The sequence below is a fragment of the Scyliorhinus canicula genome, chromosome 1 (genome assembly GCF_902713615.1).
Source record: "Scyliorhinus canicula chromosome 1, sScyCan1.1, whole genome shotgun sequence".
In the NCBI taxonomy this organism is placed as follows: Eukaryota; Metazoa; Chordata; class Chondrichthyes; order Carcharhiniformes; family Scyliorhinidae; genus Scyliorhinus; species Scyliorhinus canicula.
Genome location: NC_052146.1, coordinates 312161275 through 312186070, shown reverse-complemented (window position 1 = coordinate 312186070; position 24796 = coordinate 312161275). Strand labels below are relative to the sequence as shown.

General features: G+C 50.2%; 1 protein-coding gene across 2 annotated transcripts in view; it reads left to right on the top strand.

Moving 5' to 3' along the window:
• Positions 1–24796, top strand: part of LOC119976849 (adenylate cyclase type 8-like) — a 221708-nt gene that overhangs the window by 21343 nt on the left and 175569 nt on the right. For both annotated transcript variants that reach the window (XM_038817615.1, XM_038817613.1), the window contains exon 2: positions 18276–18425. In XM_038817615.1, coding sequence (XP_038673543.1) covers positions 18276–18425 — 150 coding nt within the window. The remainder of the gene's footprint in view (positions 1–18275; positions 18426–24796) is intronic.

Here is a 24796-nt window from a genome sequence, read left to right as displayed (position 1 = left end):
CAAGGTTGGTGGCAGAGTGGACAGTGAAGAAGGTTCTATAAGATTGAAACTGGATCTTGACCAATTGGGCCAGTGGGCCGATGAATGGCAGATGGAGTTTAATTTAGATAAATGTGAGGAGATGCATTTGGTCGATCAAATCAGGGCCGGACCTATTCAGTTAATGGCAGGGAGTTGGGGAGAGTTACAGAACAAAGAGATCTAGGGGTACAGGTTCATAGCTCCTTGAAGGTGGAGTGGCAGGTGGACAGGGTGGTGAAGAAGGCATTCAGCATGCTGGGTTTTATTGGTCAGAATATTGAATACAGAAGTTGGGACGTCTTGTTGAAGTTGTACAAGACATTGGTCAGACCACACATGGAATACTGTGTTCATTCTGGTCACCCTATTATAGGAAGGATATTGTTAAACTAGAAAGAATGCAGAAGAGATTTACGAGGATGGTACCAGGACTTGATGGTCTGAGTTATAAGGAGAGGCTGGATAGGCTGGGACTATTTTCCCTGGAGCGTAGGAGGCTTAGGTCTACAGAAGAATGAGGAGCATAGATAAGCTACATAGTCAACATCTTTTCCCAAAATGTGGAGATGCCAGCGTTGGACTGGGGTGAGCACAGTAAGAAGTCTGACAACACCAGGTTAAAGTCCAACAGGTTTGTTTGGAATCACTAGCTTTTGGAGCGCAGTTCCTTCCTCAGGTGAATGAAGAGGTGGGTTCCAGAAACACATATATAGACAAAGTCAATGTTGCAAGGCGATACTTTGAATGCGAGTCTTTACAGGTAATTAAGTCTACAGGTCCAGACGGAGCGACTGGAGAGAGGAATAATCCCAGGTTAAGGAGGTGTTAATAGTCTCAAGCCAGGACAGTTGGTAGGATTTTGCGTGTCCAAGAATGCAATCGATTCTGGAGAGTAGTCCCCACCAGTAGCTGGTGTTATACACCAGATACATCGATGATATTTTTTTCCTTTGGACCCATGTTGAAGGATCACTGAAATGACTACACGATGACATCAATGAGTTCCACCCCACCATCAGACTCACCATGGACTATTCTCCGAATTCTGTTGCATTCTTGAACACACTCATCTCCATCAAGGACGGTCACTTTAGCATTTCGCTTTACCGCAAGCCCACAGACAACCTCACGATGCTCCACTTCTCCAGCTTCCACTCGAAACACATTAAACATAGAACAGTACAGCACAGAACAGGCCCTTCGGCCCTCAATGTTGTGCCGAGCCATGATCACCCTACTCAAACCCACGTATCCACCCTATACCCGTAACCCAACAACCCCCCCCTTAACCTTACTTTTATTAGGACACTACGGGCAATTTAGCATGGCCAATCCACCTAACCCGCACATCTTTGGACTGTGGGAGGAAACCGGAGCACCCGGAGGAAACCCACGCACACACGGGGAGGACGTGCAGACTCCACACAGACAGTGACCCAGCCGGGAATCGAACCTGGGACCCTGGAGCTGTGAAGCATTTATGCTAACCACCATGCTACCCTGCTGCCCCCTGCTACCCTGCTGCTTAAAGAAGCCATCCCCTATGGACAAGACCTCCGTATACATAGGATGTAATGTAACAAACATCTACAGATGCTGAAAGATGCCCTCGTATGGACGGGATATGGCGCTCGACTCATCGATCAACAGTTCCAACGCGCCACAGCAAAAAACCGCACCGACCTCCTTAAAAGACAAACATGGGACACAACCGACCGAGTACCCTTCGTCGTCCAGTACTTTCCCGGAGTGGAGAAACTACGACATCTTCTTCGCAGCCTTCAACACGTCATCGGTGAAGATAAACATTTTGTCAAGGTCATCCCCACACCCCCACTACTGGCCTTCAAACAACCGCGCAACCTCAAACAAACCATTGTTTGCAACAAACTACCCAGCCTTCAGAACAGCGACCACAACACCACACAACCCTGCCATGGCAATCTCTGCAAGACATGCCAGATCATCGACATGGATACCACCATTACACGTGGTAACACCACCCACCAGGTACGCGGTACATACTTGTGCGACTCGGCCAATGTTGTCGACCTTATACGCTGCAGGAAAGGATGTCCCGAAGCGTGGTACATTGGCGAGACCATGCAGACGCTGCGACAACGAATGAACGGACATTGTGCAACAATCACCAGGCAGGAATGTTCCCTTCCAGCCGGGGAACACTTCTGCAGCCAAGGGCATTCAGCGTCTGATCTTCGGGTAAGCGTTCTCCAAGGCGACCTTCAGGACACGCGACAACGCAGAATTGCCGAGCAGAAACTTATAGCCAAGTTCCGCACACATGAGTGCGGCCTCAACCGGGACCTTGGATTCATGTCGCATTACATCCCCCCCCCCCCCCCCCCCCCATCATCTGGCCTGGACTTACGAAATCCTACCAACTGTCCTGGCTTGAGACAATTCACACCTCTTTAACCTGTGATTATCCCTCTCTCCAGTTGCCTCATCTGGACCTGTAAAGACTTAATTACCTGAAAAGACTCGCATTCAAAGTATCGTATTGCATCTTTGATATTTATATGTTTCTTGAACCCACCTCTTCATTCACCTGAGGAAGGAGCTGCGCTCCGAAAGCTAGTGATTCGAAACAAACCTGTTGGACTTTAACCTGGTGTTGTAAGACTTCTTATTGTGCTCACCCCATTCCAACGCTGGCATCTCCACATCGATGTTGGGAATGGCATTAAACAGGAAATTAGAGACACATGTGATAAAGGAACCTGTGTAATTATGGGTGAGTTTAATCTGCATATAGTTTGGCCAAATCAGTTAGACACAATATCATAGAGGAGGAATTCCTGGAGTGCGTACGGGATGTTTTCTGAACCAATACATTGAGGAACCAACTAGAGAACAGGCCATCCTCGACTGGGTACTGTGTAATGAGAATGGAATCATTGGCAATCTAGCTGTGCGAGACCCCTTGGGGATGAGCGACCATAACATGATCACATTTTTTTATCAAGATGGAGAGTGAAGTAGTTGATTCTGACACTAATGTCCTGAATCTTAATAAAAGAAACTACGATGGTATGAGGTGCAAGTTGGCTATGATCAATTAGGAAACATTACTTAAAGGGATGACAGTGGGTAGGCAATGGTAAACATTCAAGGAATGCTGGGGGAACTGCAGCAACTGTTCATTCCTGTCCGGCACAAAAGTAAAACAAGAAAGGTGGCCAATTCATGGCTTACAAGGGCAATTAGGGATAGTATTAGATCCAAGGAAGGAACATACAAACTGGCCAAGAAAAACAACAGGTTGGAGGATTGGCAGGAGTTTAGAATTCAGCAAAGAAGGACCAAGGGATTTATTAAGAAGGGGAAAGTAGAGTACGGGAGCTTGCAGGGAACATAAAACCTGACTGTAAAATTTTCTAGATGTACTTGAAGAGAAAAGATTGCTGAAAATAAATGTATGTCCCGTCCAGTCAGACACAGGGGAATGTACAACAGGGGGACAAATAAATAGCTGAGCAACTAAAGCCATACTTTGGTTCTGTCTTCACAAATGAGACAACAAATCAGATCCCAGAAATGTTGGGGAACGCAGGGTTTCGTAAGAGGGAGGATCTGAAGGAGATCAATATTAGTTGAGAAATCGTGTTGGGAAATTGATGGGATTGAAGGCTGATAAATCCCCAGGGCCTGAGAATCTACATCCCAGGGTACTGAAGGAGGTGGCTCTGGAAATAGTGGATGCATTGGTGGTCATCTTCCAGGATTCTATAGACTCTGGAACAGTTCCTGCAGATTGGAGGGAAGCTAATGTAACGCCACGTTTTAAAAAGGAAGGCAGAGAGAAAACAGGGACTGATGTCGTTAGTGGGGAATACTCTAGGATCCATTATCAAAGTATTTTATAGCTGATCACTTGGAAACAAATTTAGGACTGAGTTTAGGAGGAACTTCTTCACCCAAAGGGTTGTGAATCTATGGAATTCCTTGCCCAGTGAAGCAGTTGAGGCTCCTTCATTACATGTTTTTAAGGTAAAGATAGATAGTTTTTTGAAGAATAAAGGGATTAAGGGTTATGGTGTTCGGGCCGGAAAGTGGAGCTGAGTCCACAAAAGATCAGCCATGATCTAATTGAATGGCGGAGCAGGCTCGAGGGGCCAGATGGCCTACTCCTGCTCCTAGTTCTTATGTTCTTATGTAAACCAGTGGCAGGATCGGACAGAGTCAGCTTGGATTTATAAAGGGGAAATCAGGCTTGACAAATCTACTGGAGTTCTTCGAGGATGTAGCTAGTAGAGTTGATGAGAGAGAGCCAGTGGATGTGGTATATTTGAACTTTCAGATGGCTTTTGACAAAGTCCCATATAAGAGATAGCGTAAAATTAAAGCGCATGGGATTAGGGGTAGTGTATTGCGATGGATAGAAAACTGGTTGGCAGACAGGAAACAAAGAGTAGGAATTAACACGTCTTTCTCAAATGGGCAGGCAGTAACTAATGGGTTACCACAGGGATCGGTGCTGGGACCCCAGCTATTCACAATATATATTAATGATTTAGATGAGGGAACAAAATGTAATATCTCCAAATTTGCATATGACACCAAGTTGGGTTGGAGGGGGAGCTGTGAGGAGGATGCAGAGATCCTCCAGTGTGGTTGGACAGGCTGAGTGAGTGGCAAATGAATGGCAGATATAATTTTGAGAAATGTGAGGTTATCCACTTTGGGAGCAAAAAGGAGAAGGCATACTATTATCTGAATGGCCATAAATTAGGAGAGAGGAATGTGCAACGAGACCTGGGTGTCCTCGTACACCAGTCACTGAAGGTAAGCATGCAGGTGCAGCAGGCGGTAAAGAAGGCTAATGTATCTTAGCCTTCATTGCGAGAGGTTTCTAGTATAGAAGCAGGGATGTGTTGCTGCAATTATACAGGGCCTTGGTGAGGCTACACCTGGAGTATTGTGAGCAGATTTGGTCTCCTTATCTGAGGAAGGATGTTCTTGCTATAGAGGGAGTGCAGCTGATTCCAGGGATGGTGGGACTGACGTATGAGGAGAGATTGAACCGGTTAAGATTGTATTCACTGGAGTTCAGAAGAATGAAGAGGAAATCTCACAGAAACTATAAAATTTTAACAGCCTGAGACATGGTTGGTGCAGGAAGGATGTTCCCGATGGTGGGTGTGTCCAGAACCAGGGGTCACAGTCTGAGGATACGGGGGAGACCATTTCGGACAGAGATGAGGAGAAATTTCTTCACCCAGAGAGTGGTCAGCCTGTGGAATTTGTTAACACAGGAAGCAGTTGAGTCCAAAACATTGTATGTTTTCAAGAAGCAGTTAGGTATAGAACTAAGGGCGAAGGTAATCAAAGGCTATGGGGGGAAAGTGGGATTAGGCTATTGAGTTGAATGATCAGCCATGATCAGAATGAATGGCGGAGCGGGCTCGAAGGGCCGAATGGCGTTCTCCTGCTCTATGTAGCACTTGGGGCTAAAGGAATCAAGGACATGGGGGAAAGTGTGATCAGGGTATTGAACTTGACGATTAGCCATGATTATAATCAATGGTGGAGCAGGTTCAAAAGGCTGAATGGCCCCTTCTTACTTCTGTTTTCTCTGTATGTTTATATGTATTTCCAGCAGTGACTTTTTTAACCATTACTCCATTATATGGTTTTTCTTCTAGCAAAGCTGAGAGTTGCTCACCCTCTTGCTTCCTATCACCAATTGCTATGAGTTCCGCAAAATACAACTCAAATAGCCTTCCTGCCTGAAAGGTGCCCTTGGTTGCTAAGCAACCACTCATTCTTTCTCCAAGCTTTTATTTATTTTTCATGCCATAAACTCTCTCAGCACAATAGAAACATATTTTGAACGGAAAGTAAAGGCCCTTATTTGCAGATTCCTTTGTCTAACATGAACCTAACTATAGGTTTATCCTTCCTTATACAGAACACTTAATTAAACCCACTGAAATCTACCTTGTTTCTAATATTTAACAACACAAATATAGATCATTAAAAAGTACTTCTGTTTTCTTGACAGGCCCATCAAATCCATTCTAGCTCTTAATAATAATAATAATATCTTTATTGTCACAAGTAGGCTTGCATTAACACTGCAATGAAGTTACTGTGAAAAGCCCCTAGTGGCCACATTCCGGCGCCTGTTCGGGTACACAGAGGGAGAATTCAGAATGTCCAATTCACCTAACAGCACGTCTTTCGGGACTTGTGAGAGGAAACCGGAGCACCCGGAGGAAACCCACGCAGACACGGGGAGAACGTGCAGACTCCGCACAGACAGTAACCCAAGCCAGGAATCGAACCGGGGTCCCTGGAACTGTGAAGCAACAGTGCAAACCAGTGTGCTACCATGTCCCCTTTTTAGGACCAGAGGGCATAATCTCAGAGTAAGGGGTCACCTTTTAAGATTGAGATAAGGAGGAATTTCTTCTCTCAGAGGGTAGAGAATCTGTGGAACCACCGAGAGCTGTCGAGGCTGGATTGATAACGGAGTCAGGTGTTCTGGAGATAAGGCAGGATCGTGGAGTTGAGGATTATATCAGATCAGCTGTGATCTCATTGAATGGCAGAGCAGACTCGATGGGCCGAATGGATTACTTCTGCTCCTACGTCTTATGGTTTATGGTCCATGGAAAAATCCATTCAGTCATAATCTCCTGCTTGACGCTTGCAGATTTAATTCTTTCAAATTCCTAACTATTTTCCAACACTGACTGTTTCTGCTTCCACCAATCACACCCTCCAAGTCATTACCGCTCTGCGCAAAATCGTTCCTGATCACATCCCCGGTACCTCTTTCCCACAACCTTAAATTTCTCTCCCCTTGTCCTTGTACCATCACTTAATGGGAACAGCAGTTCATTGTCGACCTTATCTAATACTGTCACAGTCTTGTACACTTAAGTCAGATTCCCCCTCATTCTTCTTTTCTCTGAAGACAACCCTATTTTTTCAATCTAACCTTAGAACTAAAATTCTTCAACCCGGGGAGTATTTTGGTAGATCTTCTCTGCACCTTTTCAAGGTCCTTCATGTCTTTCCTAAAGTGTGATGTCCAGACCTGGATGTGACACTCCAGTTGTGTCCTAGGCAAAGCTTTATGCTGTCGGAGCTGCGATCTGATCTAGGCAGAGCTTTATGCTGTCGGAGCTGCGATCTGATCTAGGCAGAGCTTTATGCTGTCGGAGCTGCGATCTGATCTAGGCAGAGCTTTATGCTGTCGGAGCTGCGATCTGATCTAGGCAGAGCTTTATGCTGTCGGAGCTGCGATCTGATCTAGGCAGAGCTTTATGCTGTCGGAGCTGCGATCTGATCTAGGCAGAGCTTTATGCTGTCGGAGCTGCGATCTGATCTAGGCTGAGCTTTATGCTGTCGGAGCTGCGATCTGATCTAGGCAGAGCTTTATGCTGTCGGAGCTGCGATCTGATCTAGGCTGAGCTTTATGCTGTCGGAGCTGCGATCTGATCTAGGCAGAGCTTTATGCTGTCGGAGCTGCTATCTGTTTGAAGACTCCCTACGCAGAGTTCTGCGAATTGGAAGAGAGCAAATTGACTCACTCAGAATGTTTTTATACTTACTGAGGTTAGTTTATTTGTACCGACAATTACAGATTTAACAAGGATACAATGTTGAAATGATTACAGGAAGTTATTATAGATTTATTGAGTTGAGGAAAGAAAATAATAATTAATTAAAAAGCAGCTGATTGGCTACTGCACTGCAGAAAAACAACTCTTCATGGACCACGTGGACTGCAGCAGTTCAGGAAGGATGCTCACACCATCTTCTCCAGCACACTCGGGGATAGTCAGCAAATGCTACCCTAGCCAGCCACACCCACATCCCGCTGAAAAGTAAATTAAATATAAAGTCTGGTAGTGTTGGCAAATTTCAAGATTAAAGACATTTTATATATAGCAACAAAACCAGTAGTTCCGGCATTGAATCTTGGGGAATGTTCTAACCCTCACGGGATCGATAGGGTTGGAACCATCAATCTCTCCGAGAGTTTCACCGAATACAAGCTCCCTGCTGAAGGGGCGGGGAGACTTAAACCATCCAGAATTCAGTTTGGTATAAAGTCGACCGGGTATAGTACCGACAGGTCAGACTCGGCTGGGATCTCGTCCATATTGTGAATACTAGTGTGTGTTAATAAACCAAGTTTTCTTAAACCTACTCGGGCCGCACTTGTTAACTGGTATCGAGGGTACAACTGGATTGTTGTGGAAGTTGCTACACCATTAGGTGACCTGCCTTACTCTGCTACATCAAGGTTGGACCTTGTTTCTGAATATGCCTCTGTTTGCAAGATTAGACGTGTTTGACACAAGCTTCGAGGATTGGACAGTGCGCAGGATGCATGTGTTACATTTTCTGGGTGAATAATATCACAGAAAACGAGCGGCTGACGGTAATTTTACTGACTGCCTGTGGCGAACACGGCAGAAAAGACCCCTAGAGAGTCTGTAAGCGAGTTTTTGCCCTGGTTGCGTAAGGTAGCCGCATTGTATAAATAAGGAACTTCCCTTTCAGAAATGCTACGCGACTGGTTGGTCTGCGGTGTGAATAATGTGGTGACTCAAAAATAATTGCCAGCTGAACCTGCTTTAAACCTGCAACATGCCATGTAGTTTCCCTTTCCCGAGAAAGAGGAAGCACGGAGTAGGGGTGCAGGAGATCCAGGGGATCCAGTAAACACCCTTGAATGACCCCCTCCTGGTGGGCAGTCCCCCATGCTCCCCCTCCCCCGCCCAGACCGATACACTACCCTGGAGGTCACCATGGAGGCCTGGACCATTGGTAGAAGACCAAGCCGTCCCAATGGGATACCTCCCCAGAATCCGTAGAGGATGAGCCAGGATGTTGTGGGGCATGTGGTCATAGGGCCCAGAAGGAACACAAACTGAAGGTCAGCCAGAGATCCCGGGGCCCCGATCGTGGCAGGTGCCAACCTCGGGCTTGTACGATCCATCGGGATGAGCCAGAAGAGGAGGAGTGCGTGCGACTGAATTGTGCGGCGGTACCCCGGGTGGCCCCCATTACGGTAACCGTGCTGGTTAATGGACATCGGTTGGATATGCAGTTAGACACGGCAGTGATGGTTTCAGTGTCAGGGAAGTGGATGGGATAAAGTCGGGGGGTGCAGCATTTGGATCTGAGGGACACTGACTCTAAATTAGGGACATATACCGGCGAACCGTTGGCCAGTGTGGGAACCACCATGCCCCCCGTGGTTTATGGGCACCAGTTGGTGCATCCCCGCTCAAAGGACATGGCCCCAAATTGTTAGGCTGTGATTGGTTGAGCTGGCTGCATCGAGACTGGCAGCATGGCACCCGGGGACTTGTACAAAGTGCTGGGAAAATACCCTGAGGTTTTTCAGCCTGGACTAGGGAACATGAAATATTATTATTATTATAAAATGGGCCATAGCACGGATGAAGGTTAACTTAGGTGCACAGCCGAGATATTGCAGAGCTCGCCAAGTTCCTTACGCTTTGTTGCCGAAAGGTGAGGCCGAACGTAGCAGGCTCGAAGGACTTGTGATCATCAAGCCTGGAGGGTTTGCTGATTGGGCGACGGCGGTAGTCCAGTATTCAAACCTAATAAGACGGTCCGATTGTGTGGGTATTATAAATGAATGGTTAACAGGGCTTCCCGATTGGATTGTTACCCCCTGCCCTGCATTGTGGAACTATAGACTAAATTAGCCAGCTCAACATGAGCCACGCGTATTTGCAGCTGGAATTGGATCCTGCCTTCTGCAAATATGTCGCTATCAACACACATAGAGGCCTGTATGAGTACCACCAGGCTACCCTTTGTCGTGTTGTCAGCCTGTACCATATCCCAAAGGGTGATGGGAAACACCCCGTGGGGTTTGCTGTGTGAGCTGTATAACTGGATGGTGTGTTGGTCACTGGGGCGACCGAGCTAGAACATCTAGATCATTTGGACAAAGTGCCCCATCAGTTCTAGGAGACGAGCGTTCACCTACGGAGAGCGGAGTGTGTGCCTGGGATACTGAGTGGGTCGTGAGGGATGGAAAGGGGGTCCGGTGCCATCCTACTCCGGAGCTTTCAGAGGACGCTTCGGAGTTTGGGGGGGAGGGATGTTTTAATCCGCACGAGACCTACGGGGTTGGAGCAATCAACCTCCCTGTGAGTCTGGCCGAATATTAGATCCCTCACTGAAGGGAGGGGGAGCCCTGACTCTCCATCGGTAAGTTCTGTATAAAGCCAGCCAACTGTGGCTGAGAGCTGGTGTATATCGGAAACACTAATATCTGTTAATAAACCCAGATTTCATAAATCTACTCGGGCTGCACTCGGCTGTGATCTACAAACAGGAACAACACCGTCCACCATTCTTACATCTGAAAAATAACTATTGACCACTCTAATATAAAAGCAAATTCCTGTGCAGGCTGAAAGACAAACAGAGAATACTGGACAATCTCAGCAGGTCTGACAGCGTCTGTGGAGAGAGAAGGGAGCTAACGTTCCCAGTCTGAGAGACTCTTTGTCAAAGCTGAAGAGACTGGAAATAGGGTCAGATTTATATTGGGGGTGGGGGGTGTGTCGAGCGGTGGGGCTGGGTAGAGGGCCAGCGATAGGTAGAGATTGACAAAGATTTTGTGGACAAGAAGACAAAGAGAATGTGAATGTTGGTGATCATGGCTAAGGAGCTATCCCTGTTGACGGTCTGAATATCTCTGCTCCTCTCACCCCACTCTAACTGTCTCCCTCTGAACTTGCTGCTCTCTTCACTCCCAGGTCCAACTCTGACTATGTCATTAAACCCACCATCACGGTCCCTAGTGATCTAGTGGTTGAGATTCGGCGTTTCACCGCCGTAGCACAGGTTCGATTCCCGGTCAGGGAATTGTTCTTATAGCAGGTTCTTGGTACCACAATGATTAGCACTGTTGCTTCATGGCAACACTGTGTCGCAGTGGTTAGCACTGGTGCCTCACGGCGTCGAGGTCCCAGGTTTGATCCTGACCCTGGGTCACTGTCCGTGTGGAGTTTGCACATTCTCCCCGTGTTTGTATGGGTTTCACCCCCACAACCCAAAGATGTGCAGGGTAGGTGGATTGCCCCTTAATTTGAAAGAAAATGAATTGGGTATTCTAAATTTATTTTAAAAGCCGCCGACAAGGGTTTGATTCTTGTTGTCTGGCGTACTGACCCCTGCCTCACAGAGGGTGAACACCAACTTTCAGACACTTCCTCCTACCCACCCCGGGGCCATAATCCCACCACCGAGCATCAGGCCATTGTTTCCAACACTGTCACTGACCTCATCCCCTCTGGAGGTCGTCCCTGCACAGCTTCCAACCACAATCTCCCAACCCCGGAGAGCGCAACTCTACCTCCTCCCCAAAACCCACACACAGAACTGCGCCCCCCCCTACGGACAGCCCCCACCCTCGCCAGACAGCCCCCCGCCCTCCCCGGACAGCCCCCGCCCTCCCCGGACAGCCCCCACCCTCCCCGGACAGCCCCCCCGCCCTCCCCGGACAGCCCCCCCCCCCTCCCCGGACAGCCCCCCCCCCCACTCTCCCCGGACTGCCCCCACCCTCCCGGACAGCCCCCCACCCTCCCCGGACAGCCCCCATCCCGCCCTCCCCGGACAGCCCCCGCCCTCCCCGGACAGGCCCCACCCTCCCCAGACAGCCCCCACCCTCCCCGGACAGCCCCCACCCTCGCCAGACAGCCCCCCGCCCTCCCCGGACAGCCCCCCGCCCTGCCCAGACAGCCCCCGCCCTCCCCGGACAGCCCCCACCCTCGCCAGACAGCCCCCCGCCCTCCCCGGACAGCCCCCCGCCCTCCCCGGACAGCCCCCGCCCTCCCCGGACAGCCCCCGCCCTCCCCGGACAGCTCCCCACCCTCCCCGGACAGACCCACCCTCCCCAGACAGCCCACCTGCCCTCCCCGGACAGCCCCCCACCCACCCCGGACAGCCCCGACCCTCCCCGGCCAGACCCACCCTCCCCGGACAGCCCCCCCACCCTCCCCAGACAGCCCCTCCCCTCCCCAGACAGCCCCTACCCTCCCCGGACAGCCCCGACCCTCCCCGGACAGCCCCGACCCTCCCCAGACAGACCCACCCTCCCCAGACAGCCCCTCCCCTCCCCAGACAGCCCCTACCTTCCCCGGACAGCCCCCCCCCCTCACCGGACAGCCCCCCGCCCTCCCCGGACAGCCCCCCGCCCTCCCTGGACAGCCCGCCTCTACCTCCTCCCCAAAATCCACACCCAGAACTGCGCCCCCCCCTACGGACAGCCCCCACCCTCGCCAGACAGTCCCTCCCCTCCCCGGACAGCCCCCCCCCCCTCCCCGGACAGCCCTGCCCAGACAGCCCCTCCCCTCCTCGGACAGCCCCCCACCCTCCCCGGACAGCCCCCACCCTCCCCAGACAGCCCACCTGCCCTCCTCGGACTGCCCCCCCCGCCCTCCCCGGACAGCCCCCCCGCCCTCCCCGGACAGCCCCCCCCCCCGGACAGCCCCCCCCTCGGACAGACCCCCCCCCCCTGGACAGCCCCCCCGCCCTCCCCGAACAGCCCCCCCCCGGACAGCCCCCCCCGCCCTCCCCGGACAGCCCCCCCCCCCCGGACAGCCCCCCCCCCCGGACAGCCCCCGCCCTCCCCGGACAGCCCCCCCCCGGACAGCCCCCGCCCTCCCCGGATAGCCCCCGCCCTCCCCGGACAGCCCCCCCCGGACAGACCCCCCCTCCCTGGACAGCCCCCGCCCTCCCCGGACACCCCCCCGCCCCCCCGGACAGCCCCCCCCTCCCCGGACAGCCCCCCCCCCCGGACAGCCCCCCCCGGACAGCCCCCGCCCTCCCCGGACAGCCCCCCCCCCCCGGACAGCCCCTGCCCTCCCCGGATAGCCCCCGCCCTCCCCGGACTGCCCCCCCCCCCCGGACAGACCCCCCCTCCCTGGACAGCCCCCGCCCTCCCCGGACATTCCCAATCCCTAACCACCTCCGCTCTCCCGTGGGCGGTACGGTGGCATAGTGGTTAGCACAGCACCAGGGTCCCAGGTTCGATTCCCTACTGGGTCAGTGTCTGTGCGGAGTCTGCACGTTCTCCCCGTGTCTGCGTGGGTTTCCTCCGGGTGCTCCGGTTTGTCCAATCCCCTAGGTACCTCCATTCCCCACCAGGATGTCCAATCCCTCTCCCTCCATTCCCCACCAGGATGTCCAATCCCTCTCCCTCCATTCCGCACCAGGATGTCCAATCCCTCTATACCTCCATTCCCCACCAGGATGTCCAATCCCTCTATACCTCCATTTCCCACCAGGATGTCCAATCCCTCTCTCCCTCCATTCCCCACCAGGATATCCAATCCCTCTATACCTCCATTCCCCACCAGGATGTCCAATCCCTCTCTCCCTCCATTTCCCACCAGGATGTCCAATCCCTCTCTCCCTCCATTCCCCACCAGGATATCCAATCCCTCTATACCTCCATTCCACACCAGGATGTCCAATCCCTCTATACCTCCATTCCCCACCAGGGTGTCCAATCCCTCTATACCTCCATTCCCCACCAGGATGCCCAATCCCTCTATACCTCCATTCCGCACCAGGATGTCCAATCCCTCTCTCCCTCCATTCCCCACCAGGATGTCCAATCCCTCTATACCTCCATTCCCCACCAGGATATCCAATCCCTCTATACCTCCATTCCCCACCAGGATGTCCAATCCCTCTCCCTCCATTCCCCACCAGGATGTCCAATCCCTCTATACCTCCATTCCCCACCAGGATGCCCAATCCCTCTATACCTCCATTCCCCACCAGGATGTCCAATCCCTCTATACCTCCATTCCCCACCAGGATGTCCAATCCCTCTATACCTCCATTCCCCACCAGGATGTCCAATCCCTCTATACCTCCATTCCGCACCAGGATGTCCAATCCCTCTATACCTCCATTCCGCACCAGGATGTCCAATCCCCCTCTCCCTCCATTCCCCACCAGGATGTCCAATCCCTCTATACCTCCATTCCCCACCAGGATGTCCAATCCCTCTCTCCCTCCATTCCCCACCAGGATATCCAATCCCTCTATACCTCCATTCCCCACCAGAATGTCCAATCCCTCTGTACCTCCATTCCCCACCAGGATGTCCAATCCCTCTCTCCCTCCATTCCCCACCAGGATGTCCAATCCCTCTATACCTCCATTCCCCACCAGGATGTCCAATCTCTCTATACCTCCATTCCCCACCAGGATGTCCAATCCCTCTCTCCCTCCATTGCCCACCAGGATATCCAATCCCTCTCTCCCTGCATTCCCCACCAGGATGTCCAATCCCTCTATACCTCCATTCCCCACCAGGATGTCCAATCCCTCTATACCTCCATTTCCCACCAGGATATCCAATCCCTCTATACCTCCATTCCCCACCAGGATGTCCAATCCCTCTATACCTCCATTCCGCACCAGGATGTCCAATCTCTCTATACCTCCATTCCCCACCAGGATGTCCAATCCCTCTATACCTCCATTCCCCACCAGGATGTCCAATCTCTCTATACCTCCATTCCCCACCAGGATATCCAATCCCTTATACCTCCATTCCCCACCAGGATGTCCAATTTCTCTCCCTCCATTCCCCACCGGGATGGTCGGAGGGCTCTCCGCTTCTTCCTTGAACAGGGACCTGAACCATTCCCATCATGGCCACTCTCTCCCGTCTGGCTGTCCCATGTCCTCTCACTCAACAATTTCCCCTTTAACTTGTCTCACTTCCTCCAAACCAAAGGTGGGGCTGTGGTTACCCACATGGATCCCGGTTTTTCCTGTCTCTTTATGGGGTATGTGGAACATTCCTTGTTCCAGTCCTACTCCAGCCACATCCCACAAGTTTTATCGGCATACCACTTCATGTTCCCGTGTGTACCTGGCAAAATGTATCAATTTCACTTCCAATTTCCACCCTCTCTCACCTCCACATGGTTAATCTCCAACACTTCCCTTCCTTTCCTTGACCTCTCTATCTCCATTTCTGGGGATAGACTGTCCACTAGTATCCATTAGTGAGGCAGCAGTGTTACCTCTACCTCTTACCACAGTTACCTCTACTACAGCTCTTCAACCCCACATTCTGCAAGGACTCCAGCCCATTCTCCCAGTTCCTTCGCCTCCGTCCCATCTGTTCCGATGATTCCACTTTCCAAACGGTGCTGTCTTCTTTCTTCCTTAATCAGGGTGAACAGGCCTCTCAACTGTGTCTGACGCATCTATCGCACCAGTGCTCTCAACCCTTCCCCTCCCTCCCAGAACCAGGATAGAGTCCCTCTCGTCCTCACTTTTCCCCCACCAGGCTCTCCATTCAAAGAATCATCTTCCAGCAGTTCCTCCAATTCCAACATGATGCCACCGCCAAACACATCTTCCCCTCCCTCCCACTGTCAGCGATGCCACCGCCAAACACATCTTCCCCTCACTCCCACTGTCAGCATTCACAGGGACCAGCGAGTTAAGAAACACCAAGGGGCAAAAAAAACATTCTAACGGGATTAGACAGGGTAGATTCAGAAAGAATGTTCCCGATGGTGGGGGAGTCCAGAACTAGGGGTCATAGTTTGAGGATAAGGGGTAAACCTTTGAGGACTGAGGTGAGGAGAAATTTCTTCACCCAGAGAGAGGGGTGAATCTGTGGAATTCACTCCCACAGAAAGGCGTTGAGGACAAAATGTTGTGTAATTTCAAGAAGGAATTAGATTTTGCTCTTGGGGCTAAAGGGATCGGGGGATATGGGGGGAAGGCGGGATCAGGGTATTGAACTTGATGATCAGCCATGATCATAATGAATGGGGAGCAGGCTCGATGGGCCAAATGGCCTCCTCCTGATTCTATTTTCGTTATATGTTTTTCTATGTATTCCTCCTTTACCTCCTCCCTACTCACCATCCCAGGGCCGAAAAACCCTTTTCAAGAGAGGCCGTGCTTCACGAGCACCTCCTTCGATCTGGTCAACTCTGGGGCTGGTTTAGCTCACAGGGCTAATCGCTGGCTTTTAAAGCAGACCAAGCAGGCCAGCAGCACGGTTCGATTCCCGTACCAGCCTCCCCGGACAGGCGCCGGAATGTGGCGACTAGGGGCTTTTCACAGTAACTTCATTTGAAGCCTACTCGTGACAATAAGCGATTTTCATTTCATTTTCATTTCAACTCTACACTCGAGAGACTAAACGCAGACTGGGCGACCGCTTCGCAGAACATCTTCACTCAGTCTGAAAGCAGGACCCAGACCTTCCTGTCGCTGCCATTTCAACTCCCCGTCCTTTACCCATGCCCACATGTCCGTCCTTGGCCTGCTGCAGTGTTCCAGTGAAGCCCAGCGCAGACTGGAGGAACAGCACCTCCTCTTCCGATCAGGCACGTGACAGCATTCCGGACTGAAGATTGAGTTTAACAGCCTCAGACTGTGAACTTGCTCCTCTACCTTCACCCTATTTGTTTCTATCAATGTATTTTAATTTCTTTCATCGATCCATTTTTCCCTCACCATTGTCCCCATCTTCCCCCACCGCACTCTGGCCATATGTTCTCTGTTCCAAGTTGCCCTTTGTCACACTGCTCACCTTTCTTCTGCCATTAACACAATCTAATGTCTTTATGAACAGCCCCTTCTTAGCCTTAAGCACTCCATTTACATTCCTTTTGCCTTTCTGTCAATCTCCACCTATCACTGTCTCCCTACCCAACCCCACGGCTCCACGCAACCCCCCCCCCCCCCCCCCCCCCACTCCAGTATAAATCTGCCCCTACTCTCTCCCACATTGACAATCATCCAATCTAATTAAAGTCTGACCCTCCTATTGCATCAATTTTGTTAATCTATCCGCCATGCGATGATATGACGAATGCTTTCATACAATCCATATAGACATCCACAAAGAACAAAGAAAATTACAGCACAGGAACAGGCCCTTCGGCCCTCCCAGCCTGCACCGATCCAGATCCTTTATCTAAACCTGTCGCCTATTTTTCAAGGATCCACTTCCCTCTGTTCCCACCCGTTCATATATCTGTCCAGGTGCATCTTAAATGATGCTATCGTGCCCGCCTCTACCACCTCCGCTGGCAAAGCATTCCAGGCACCCACCACCCTCTGCGTAAAAAACTTTCCACGCACATCTCCCTTAAACTTTCCCCCTCTCACCTTGAAATCGTGACCCCTTGTAACTGACACCCCCACTCTTGGGGAAAGCTTGTTGCTATCAACCCTGTCCATACCTCTCATAATTTTGTAGACCTCAATCAGGTCCCCCCTCAATCTCGTCTTTCCAACGAAAACAATCCTAATCTACTCAACCTTTCTTCATAGCTAGCACCCTCCATACCAGGCAACATCCTGGTGAACCTCCTCTGCACCCTCTCTAAAGCATCCACATCCTACTGGTAATGTGGCGACCAGAACTGCACACAGTATTCCAAATGTGGCCTAACCAAAGTCCTATACAACTGTAACATGACCTGCCAACCCTTGTACTCAATACCCCGTCCGATGAAGGCAAGCACGCTGTATGCCTTCTTGACCACTCTATCAACCTGCGTTGCCACCTTCAGGGTACAATGGACCTGAACTCCCAGATCTCTCTGTACATCAATTTCCCCAGGACCCTTCCATTGACCATATAGTCCGCTCTTGAATTTGATCTTCCAAAATGCATCAGCTTGCATTTGCCTGGATTGAACTCCATCTGCCATTATCTTCAGTGACTTGGTTAATTGTATCCCTTAATCAACATAATGACATGAATTATTACTGAATTTTCACATACCTATTTGTGGGGTCTTGATTCACACAAATTGGCTGCCATGTTTCTCCATTTACCGCAGTGACTAAGGTACTTAATTATGTGTAAAGAATGGTTGAGACCTGTGGAGGTTCTACAAGACAGTGTTGAAATGGGAGACTTTCCTGTGACTATTCTGTATGTAATCCATGTCTCGTCACTGATCATTCATCTTGCAGGTACACCCAAAAAGCGTTACATTCATGTGGCAAGTGGGAGGTGGCATGCCATCGTCATCATGCCATCTTCATCATGCCATCATCATGCCAGTGTCATCATGCCATCATCATGCCATCATCATGCCATCTTCATCATGCCATCATCATGCCAGTGTCATCATGCCATCATCATGCCATCATCATGCCAGTGTCATCATGCCTTCATCTCCACATTTTCTGATCAGGATATTTTTTTGTTGCTCTTACAGGTTTATATCAAAGTACTGTTATTGGCTTGTATGAATATAGTCAGTCTTTATATCAGCTACCTCTCTGTTCGGGCACAACGAATGGCATTCCTGGAGACCAGGAAAAATATTGAAGGCCGCATCCAATTGGAGGAAGAAAATGAAAGACAGGTAACAAGAGGGGGGATGAATATTGATTTCTACAGGACATTGTTTCATTCAGTGCCCCCAATGTTGAGTAAATCCCTCAGTCCTACCCACCCACCCCTTCAACATCTCCCTCAATCCCAAATACTCACCATCTCCCTCAATCTTTCCTACTCACCATCTCCCTCAATCCCACCTACACCCCATCTCCCTCAATCCCACCTACTCACCATCTCCCTCAACCTTACCTACTCACCATCTCCCTCAATCCCACCTACTCACCATCTCCCTCAATCCCAAATACGCACCATCTCCCTCAATCCCAACTACTCACCATCTCCCTCAATCCCACCTACTCCCCATCTCCCTCAATCCCAAATACGCACCATCTCCCTCAATCCCAAATACTCACCATCTCCCTCAATCCCAAATACTCACCATCTCCCTCAATCCCACCTACTCACCATCTCCCTCAATCCCAAATACTCACCATCTCCCTCAATCCCACCTACTCACCATCTCCCTCAATCCCACCTACTCACCATCTCCCTCAATCCCAAATACTCACCATCTCCCTCAATCCCAAATACTCACCATCTCCCTCAATCTTACCTACTCACCATCTCCCTCAATCCCACCTACTCACCATCTCCCTCAATCCCACCTACTCACCATCTCCCTCAATCCCACCTACTCACCATCTTCCTCAATCCCAAATACTCACCATCTCCCTCAATCCCAACTACTCACCATCTCCCTCAATCCCAACTACTCACCATCTCCCTCAATCCCAACTACTCACCATCTCCCTCAATCCCAAATACTCACCATCTCCCTCAATCCCACCTCCTCACCATCTCCTTCAATCCCACCTACTCACCATCTCCCTCAATCCCAAATACTCACCATCTCCCTCAATCCCAAATACTCACCATCTCCCTCAATCCCAAATACTCACCATCTCCCTCAATCCCACCTACTCACCATCTCCCTCAATCCCAACTACTCACCATCTCCCTCAATCCCAACTACTCACCATCTCCCTCAATCCCAACTACTCACCATCTCCCTCAATCCCAACTACTCACCATCTCCCTCAATCCCAAATACTCACCATCTCCCTCAATCCCACCTACTCACCATCTCCCTCAATCCCAAATACTCACCATCTCCCTCAATCCCACCTACTCACCATCTCCCTCAATCCCACCTACTCACCATCTCCCTCAATCCCACCTACTCACCATCTCCCTCAATAACACCAACTCACCATCTCCATCAATCCCAAATACTCACCATCTCCCTCAATCCCACCTCCTCCCCATCTCCTTCAATCCCAAATACTCACCATCTCCCTCAATCCCACCTACTCACCATCTCCCTCAATCCCACCTACTCACCATCTCCCTCAATCCCACCTACTCACCATCTCCCTCAATTCCAGATACTCACCATCGCCCTCAATTCCAGATACTCGCCATCTCCCTCAATCCCAGATACTCGCCATCTCCCTCAATCCCAGATACTCACCATCTACCTCAATCCCAACTACTCACCATCTCCCTCAATCCCACCTACTCCCCATCTCCCTCAATCCCACCTACTCACCATCTCCCTCAATCCCAACTACTCACCATCTCCCTCAATCTTACCTACTCACCATCTCCCTCAATCCCACCTACTCACCATCTCCCTCAATCCCACCTACTCACCATCTCCCTCAATCCCACCTACTCACCATCTTCCTCAATCCCAATACTCACCATCTCCCTCAATCCCAACTACTCACCATCTCCCTCAATCCCAACTACTCACCATCTCCCTCAATCCCAACTACTCACCATCTCCCTCAATCCCAAATACTCACCATCTCCCTCAATCCCACCTACTCACCATCTCCCTCAATCCCACCTACTCACCATCTCCCTCAATCCCAAATACTCACCATCTCCCTCAATCCCAAATACTCACCATCTCCCTCAATCCCAAATACTCACCATCTCCCTCAATCCCACCTACTCACCATCTCCCTCAATCCCAACTACTCACCATCTCCCTCAATCCTAACTACTCACCATCTCCCTCAATCCCAACTACTCACCATCTCCCTCAATCCCAACTACTCACCATCTCCCTCAATCCCAAATACTCACCATCTCCCTCAATCCCACCTACTCACCATCTCCCTCAATCCCAAATACTCACCATCTCCCTCAATCCCACCTACTCACCATCTCCCTCAATCCCACCTACTCACCATCTCCCTCAATCCCACCTACTCACCATCTCCCTCAATAACACCAACTCACCATCTCCATCAATCCCAAATACTCACCATCTCCCTCAATCCCACCTCCTCCCCATCTCCTTCAATCCCAAATACTCACCATCTCCCTCAATCCCACCTACTCACCATCTCCCTCAATCCCACCTACTCACCATCTCCCTCAATCCCACCTACTCACCATCTCCCTCAATTCCAGATACTCACCATCGCCCTCAATTCCAGATACTCGCCATCTCCCTCAATCCCAGATACTCGCCATCTCCCTCAATCCCAGATACTCACCATCTCCCTCAATCCCACCTACTCCCCATCTCCCTCAATCCCACCTACTCACCATCTCCCTCAATCCCAACTACTCACCATCTCCCTCAATCCCACCTACTCACCATCTCCCTCAATCCCAACTACTCACCATCTCCCTCAATCCCACCTACTCACCATCTCCCTCAATCCCAACTACTCACCATCTCCCTCAATCCCACCTACTCACCATCTCCCTCAATCCCACCTACTCACCATCTCCCTCAATCCTACCTACTCACCTTCTTACCATATATTTCAATTCCCCCAGTCACCTGTGCACAGTGTCCCTCAGTCCCACCTTGCCACCCTTGAAGGTGAATTTGCAGGTGGTGACGTCTCCATGTATTTGCTGCCCTTGCTCATCGACGTGGCAGCACTGACAGAGGCTACTCAACCCATCAAGTCTATACTGGCCGGTTCACAGAGCAATGCAGTCAGTCCCATTCCCCAGCTCTACTCTGGTAAGGTGACAACACACTCAAGGTGTTACAATCCCAGTTGATGTTATAACGGGAAGATCCCAGAGCAGAACCCTGCCTCAAAAGAAAAGAGCTTTATTTTTATAAAACAAAGCGGAATAGAGTCAAAGGATCACAAATTAGTTTTAACAACAAGAAAAAACTTTATTAAACATGAAACAATCGGATTAACCCTTCACCCCCCCCCCCCCCTTAATTTAACGACATGCAGGTTTCAGGATTAACACAATTACAAAGTACATTGTGATTTATGATAGTCTTATTAACACAAAGTCCCACTCTGAACCCCAATTGAATGTTTGCCGATGTCTCCTCAGAATCTGCCCAGATGATTGTCACGTGAGAGTTTCCAAACTCCACTCCCAAAAACACACTTTAAAATCTTCTATCATATGTCTGCTTTCCACTGCCATTTGCATTCAAAACTCCAGACCTGGTTTTCCGAATTACATTTTTAAACAGAGTTTCTGCTCCACGTTTAACAGCAAATTCAGTCCAGGATTTTACACCAAGCCTCTTTCGGATTTCCTTTGTCTTTACTGCTTTTACACAAACTCCGAGATCCAGCCACTGATTTCCATACTTAATTCAACTCAGGCCGTAGTAAACTCTCACAAACCTGAAAATCACTTCAGCTATCTTTCCGGCATCTTAGCCTTTTTCTCAGCTTGGTCTGTCTTTGTTGAACAGCACTCTGCTCTAGTGCCATTAACCTCAGACTTCTTGGAAACATCTCTTCATTTCTCTAGTTTCCTTAACTAGCTGCACTTCAGATCTCCGCACTTGTTTTTTCACCATTACTCCGTGGTATGGCTTTTCTCCCAGCAAAGCTGAGAGAGATGTTCCCTCTCGAGCCTTCTGCTAGAAGAGCTGTGAGAGTTTCCTTCTCTCTCACTACCTATCTTCAATTACCATAAAATCAGCTAAACTAAAACTTCAAAGCGTCTCTATCTTACAAGGCACCAATTCCTAAGCAACCACTGCTGATGTATTTATTCTTCACATCGTAACCCTCTCTAAGCACAATGGAAACACAGTTGGAACGTAACCAACCCCCACGCAGACAATTACCTTTGACCAGCATGAATCTAACTCGAGGTTTCACCCTTCCAGGCACAGAAACATTAAATTATACTTAAAACTATACCTTATTGCTAATGTTCACCATACAAATATACATCCCTTAAAACTACCTTTTAGTTCTGGGAAGAATGTTGTTGTGAAGATAAAACAATAAAAATACTGGGCTTTAGAAATTTCCAGAACACTTAAAGGAAAAGGACAGTTCAGAAAGTGACCAAACTTTATTTATTGGAGTTAGAAAAGAAGAGATGATGCCATAAATCAGCAGGTGGGCTTACTCAGCTGGAGAAATTGTAAATGAGGGATAATTGGCTTGGAGGTCAGTTTGAGCATAGACCAGAGCAGATTACATCATCATGGAGATGTGTGGGGCTTAAGAAACTTTACTTGTTTCAATTTATCCCTGAGTTTTCTGGGAAAGTGAGTGTTTAGCAGTAGGGAGTGAGGCTGGAGACTGAAAAGGTGCTGTTGTTAGCACACTCTCAGCATTTAGAGAGCTCCTTGGAAGCTGAGAAGGTGGTGTAATGTTGCTGATTCTGTGCTAGAGGTAGTTGGGGCTCAGGAGAAGCCCTGGGGGACATTTAATGCACGTTGCAGCTGAAAGACTAGTGAAGAAGCCCGGGGCAGTGTCAGCTCAGTGAGGGCGCACAGCCGTGAAAGGGGTGAAAATAAGCAGATGATTGGAGGTAGGAATGTAGCTTTTTGAATCCTGTGGAATGTAATATCAGGAGAAGAGATTGAACCATTGGGAGGTGAACAGTTATTTATTTTATTTAGTAAATGCAAAGAGCCGATTCTAACCAGTTTCTTCCGTTCCTGTTTTGCTGAGTGCAGATCGGCTTCCATGAGCCTGTGAATTGGACATTCCTCTATAATGTGCTGCGCAATTTTCTCTCTCCCACAGGCACATAAGGGGCTGGCACTAATGCCCATCTGTGGAGGTTGGCCAAGCAGGGGCCGTGGTCAGTTCTGAACCTGTTAAAAGTGGACTGACTACTCTTTACATGGAAGGTTGAAACCAGACAACTGTTGAGTTGGGTTTGAGTCCAGGCTCTCTGTCATCATCTCCAATGATCACCATTCATTTGTCCAGGTGGAATTTTCCTGGAAGTCCTGTGTGGGAGGGTTTCTCCAGTTCAGCCTTCTCAAAGGGAGTCGTACCTTGGGTGGGCCGAATAGATCAGCGTGGAGTGGCAGTGGGGGCATTGTGAACTTTTACTATCGGTTTGTGGGTTGTTGCATGTCTGTGGATATGTGAAGGAGTGTGGTTTGCCAGAACAGAGAGCCCCAGGAGTGGTGTTGACTGTAGTGTTCCTGTAAATGATACACATGCTGGCATTTAGGACGACAAGATGGCACAGTGGTTAGCACTGCTGTCTCACTGTGCCAGGGAGCCGGGTTAGCACTGTTGTCTCACAGTGCCAGGGACCCAGGTTAACACTGCTGCCTCACAGTGCAGGGACCCGGGTTAACACTGCTGTCTCACCGTGCCAGGGACCCGGGTTAGCACTGCTGTCTCACAGTGCCAGGGACCCGGGTTAACACTGCTGTCTCACAGTGCCAGGGACCCGGGTTAACACTGCTGTCTCACCGTGCCAGGGACCCGGGTTAACACTGCTGTCTCACAGTGCCAGGGACCCGGGTTAACACTGCTGTCTCACCGTGCCAGGGACCCGGGTTAACACTGCTGTCTCACAGTGCCAGGGACCCGGGTTAGCACTGCTGCCTCACAGTGCCAGGGACCCGGGTTAACACTGCTGCCTCACAGTGCCAGGGACCCGGGTTAAAGCTGCTGCCTCACAGTACCAGGGACCCGGGTTAACACTGCTGCCTCACAGCTCCAGGGCCTCGGGTTCAATTTGTCTCAGGTGACTGTCTGTGTGGAGTATACACATTCTCCCCATGTCTGCGTGGGTTTCCTCCGGTTTCCTCCCACAGTCCGAAGTTATGCAGGATAGGTGGATTGGTCGTTATAAATTGCCCTTAGTGTCCAAAGGTTAGATGGGATGACTGGGTTACAGGGATAGGGTGGTGGGGTGTGGGGGGGGGGGGGGGGGGGGTCTCGATTGGGTGCTTTTTCAGAGGGCGAGTGCAGAGTCGAAGGGAATAATAATAATAATCTTTATTGTCACAAGTAGGCTGACATTAACACTGCAATGGAGTTACTGTGAAAAGCCCCTACTCGCCACATTCCGGCACCTGTTCGGGTTCACTGAGGGAGAATTCAGAATGTCCAGTTCACC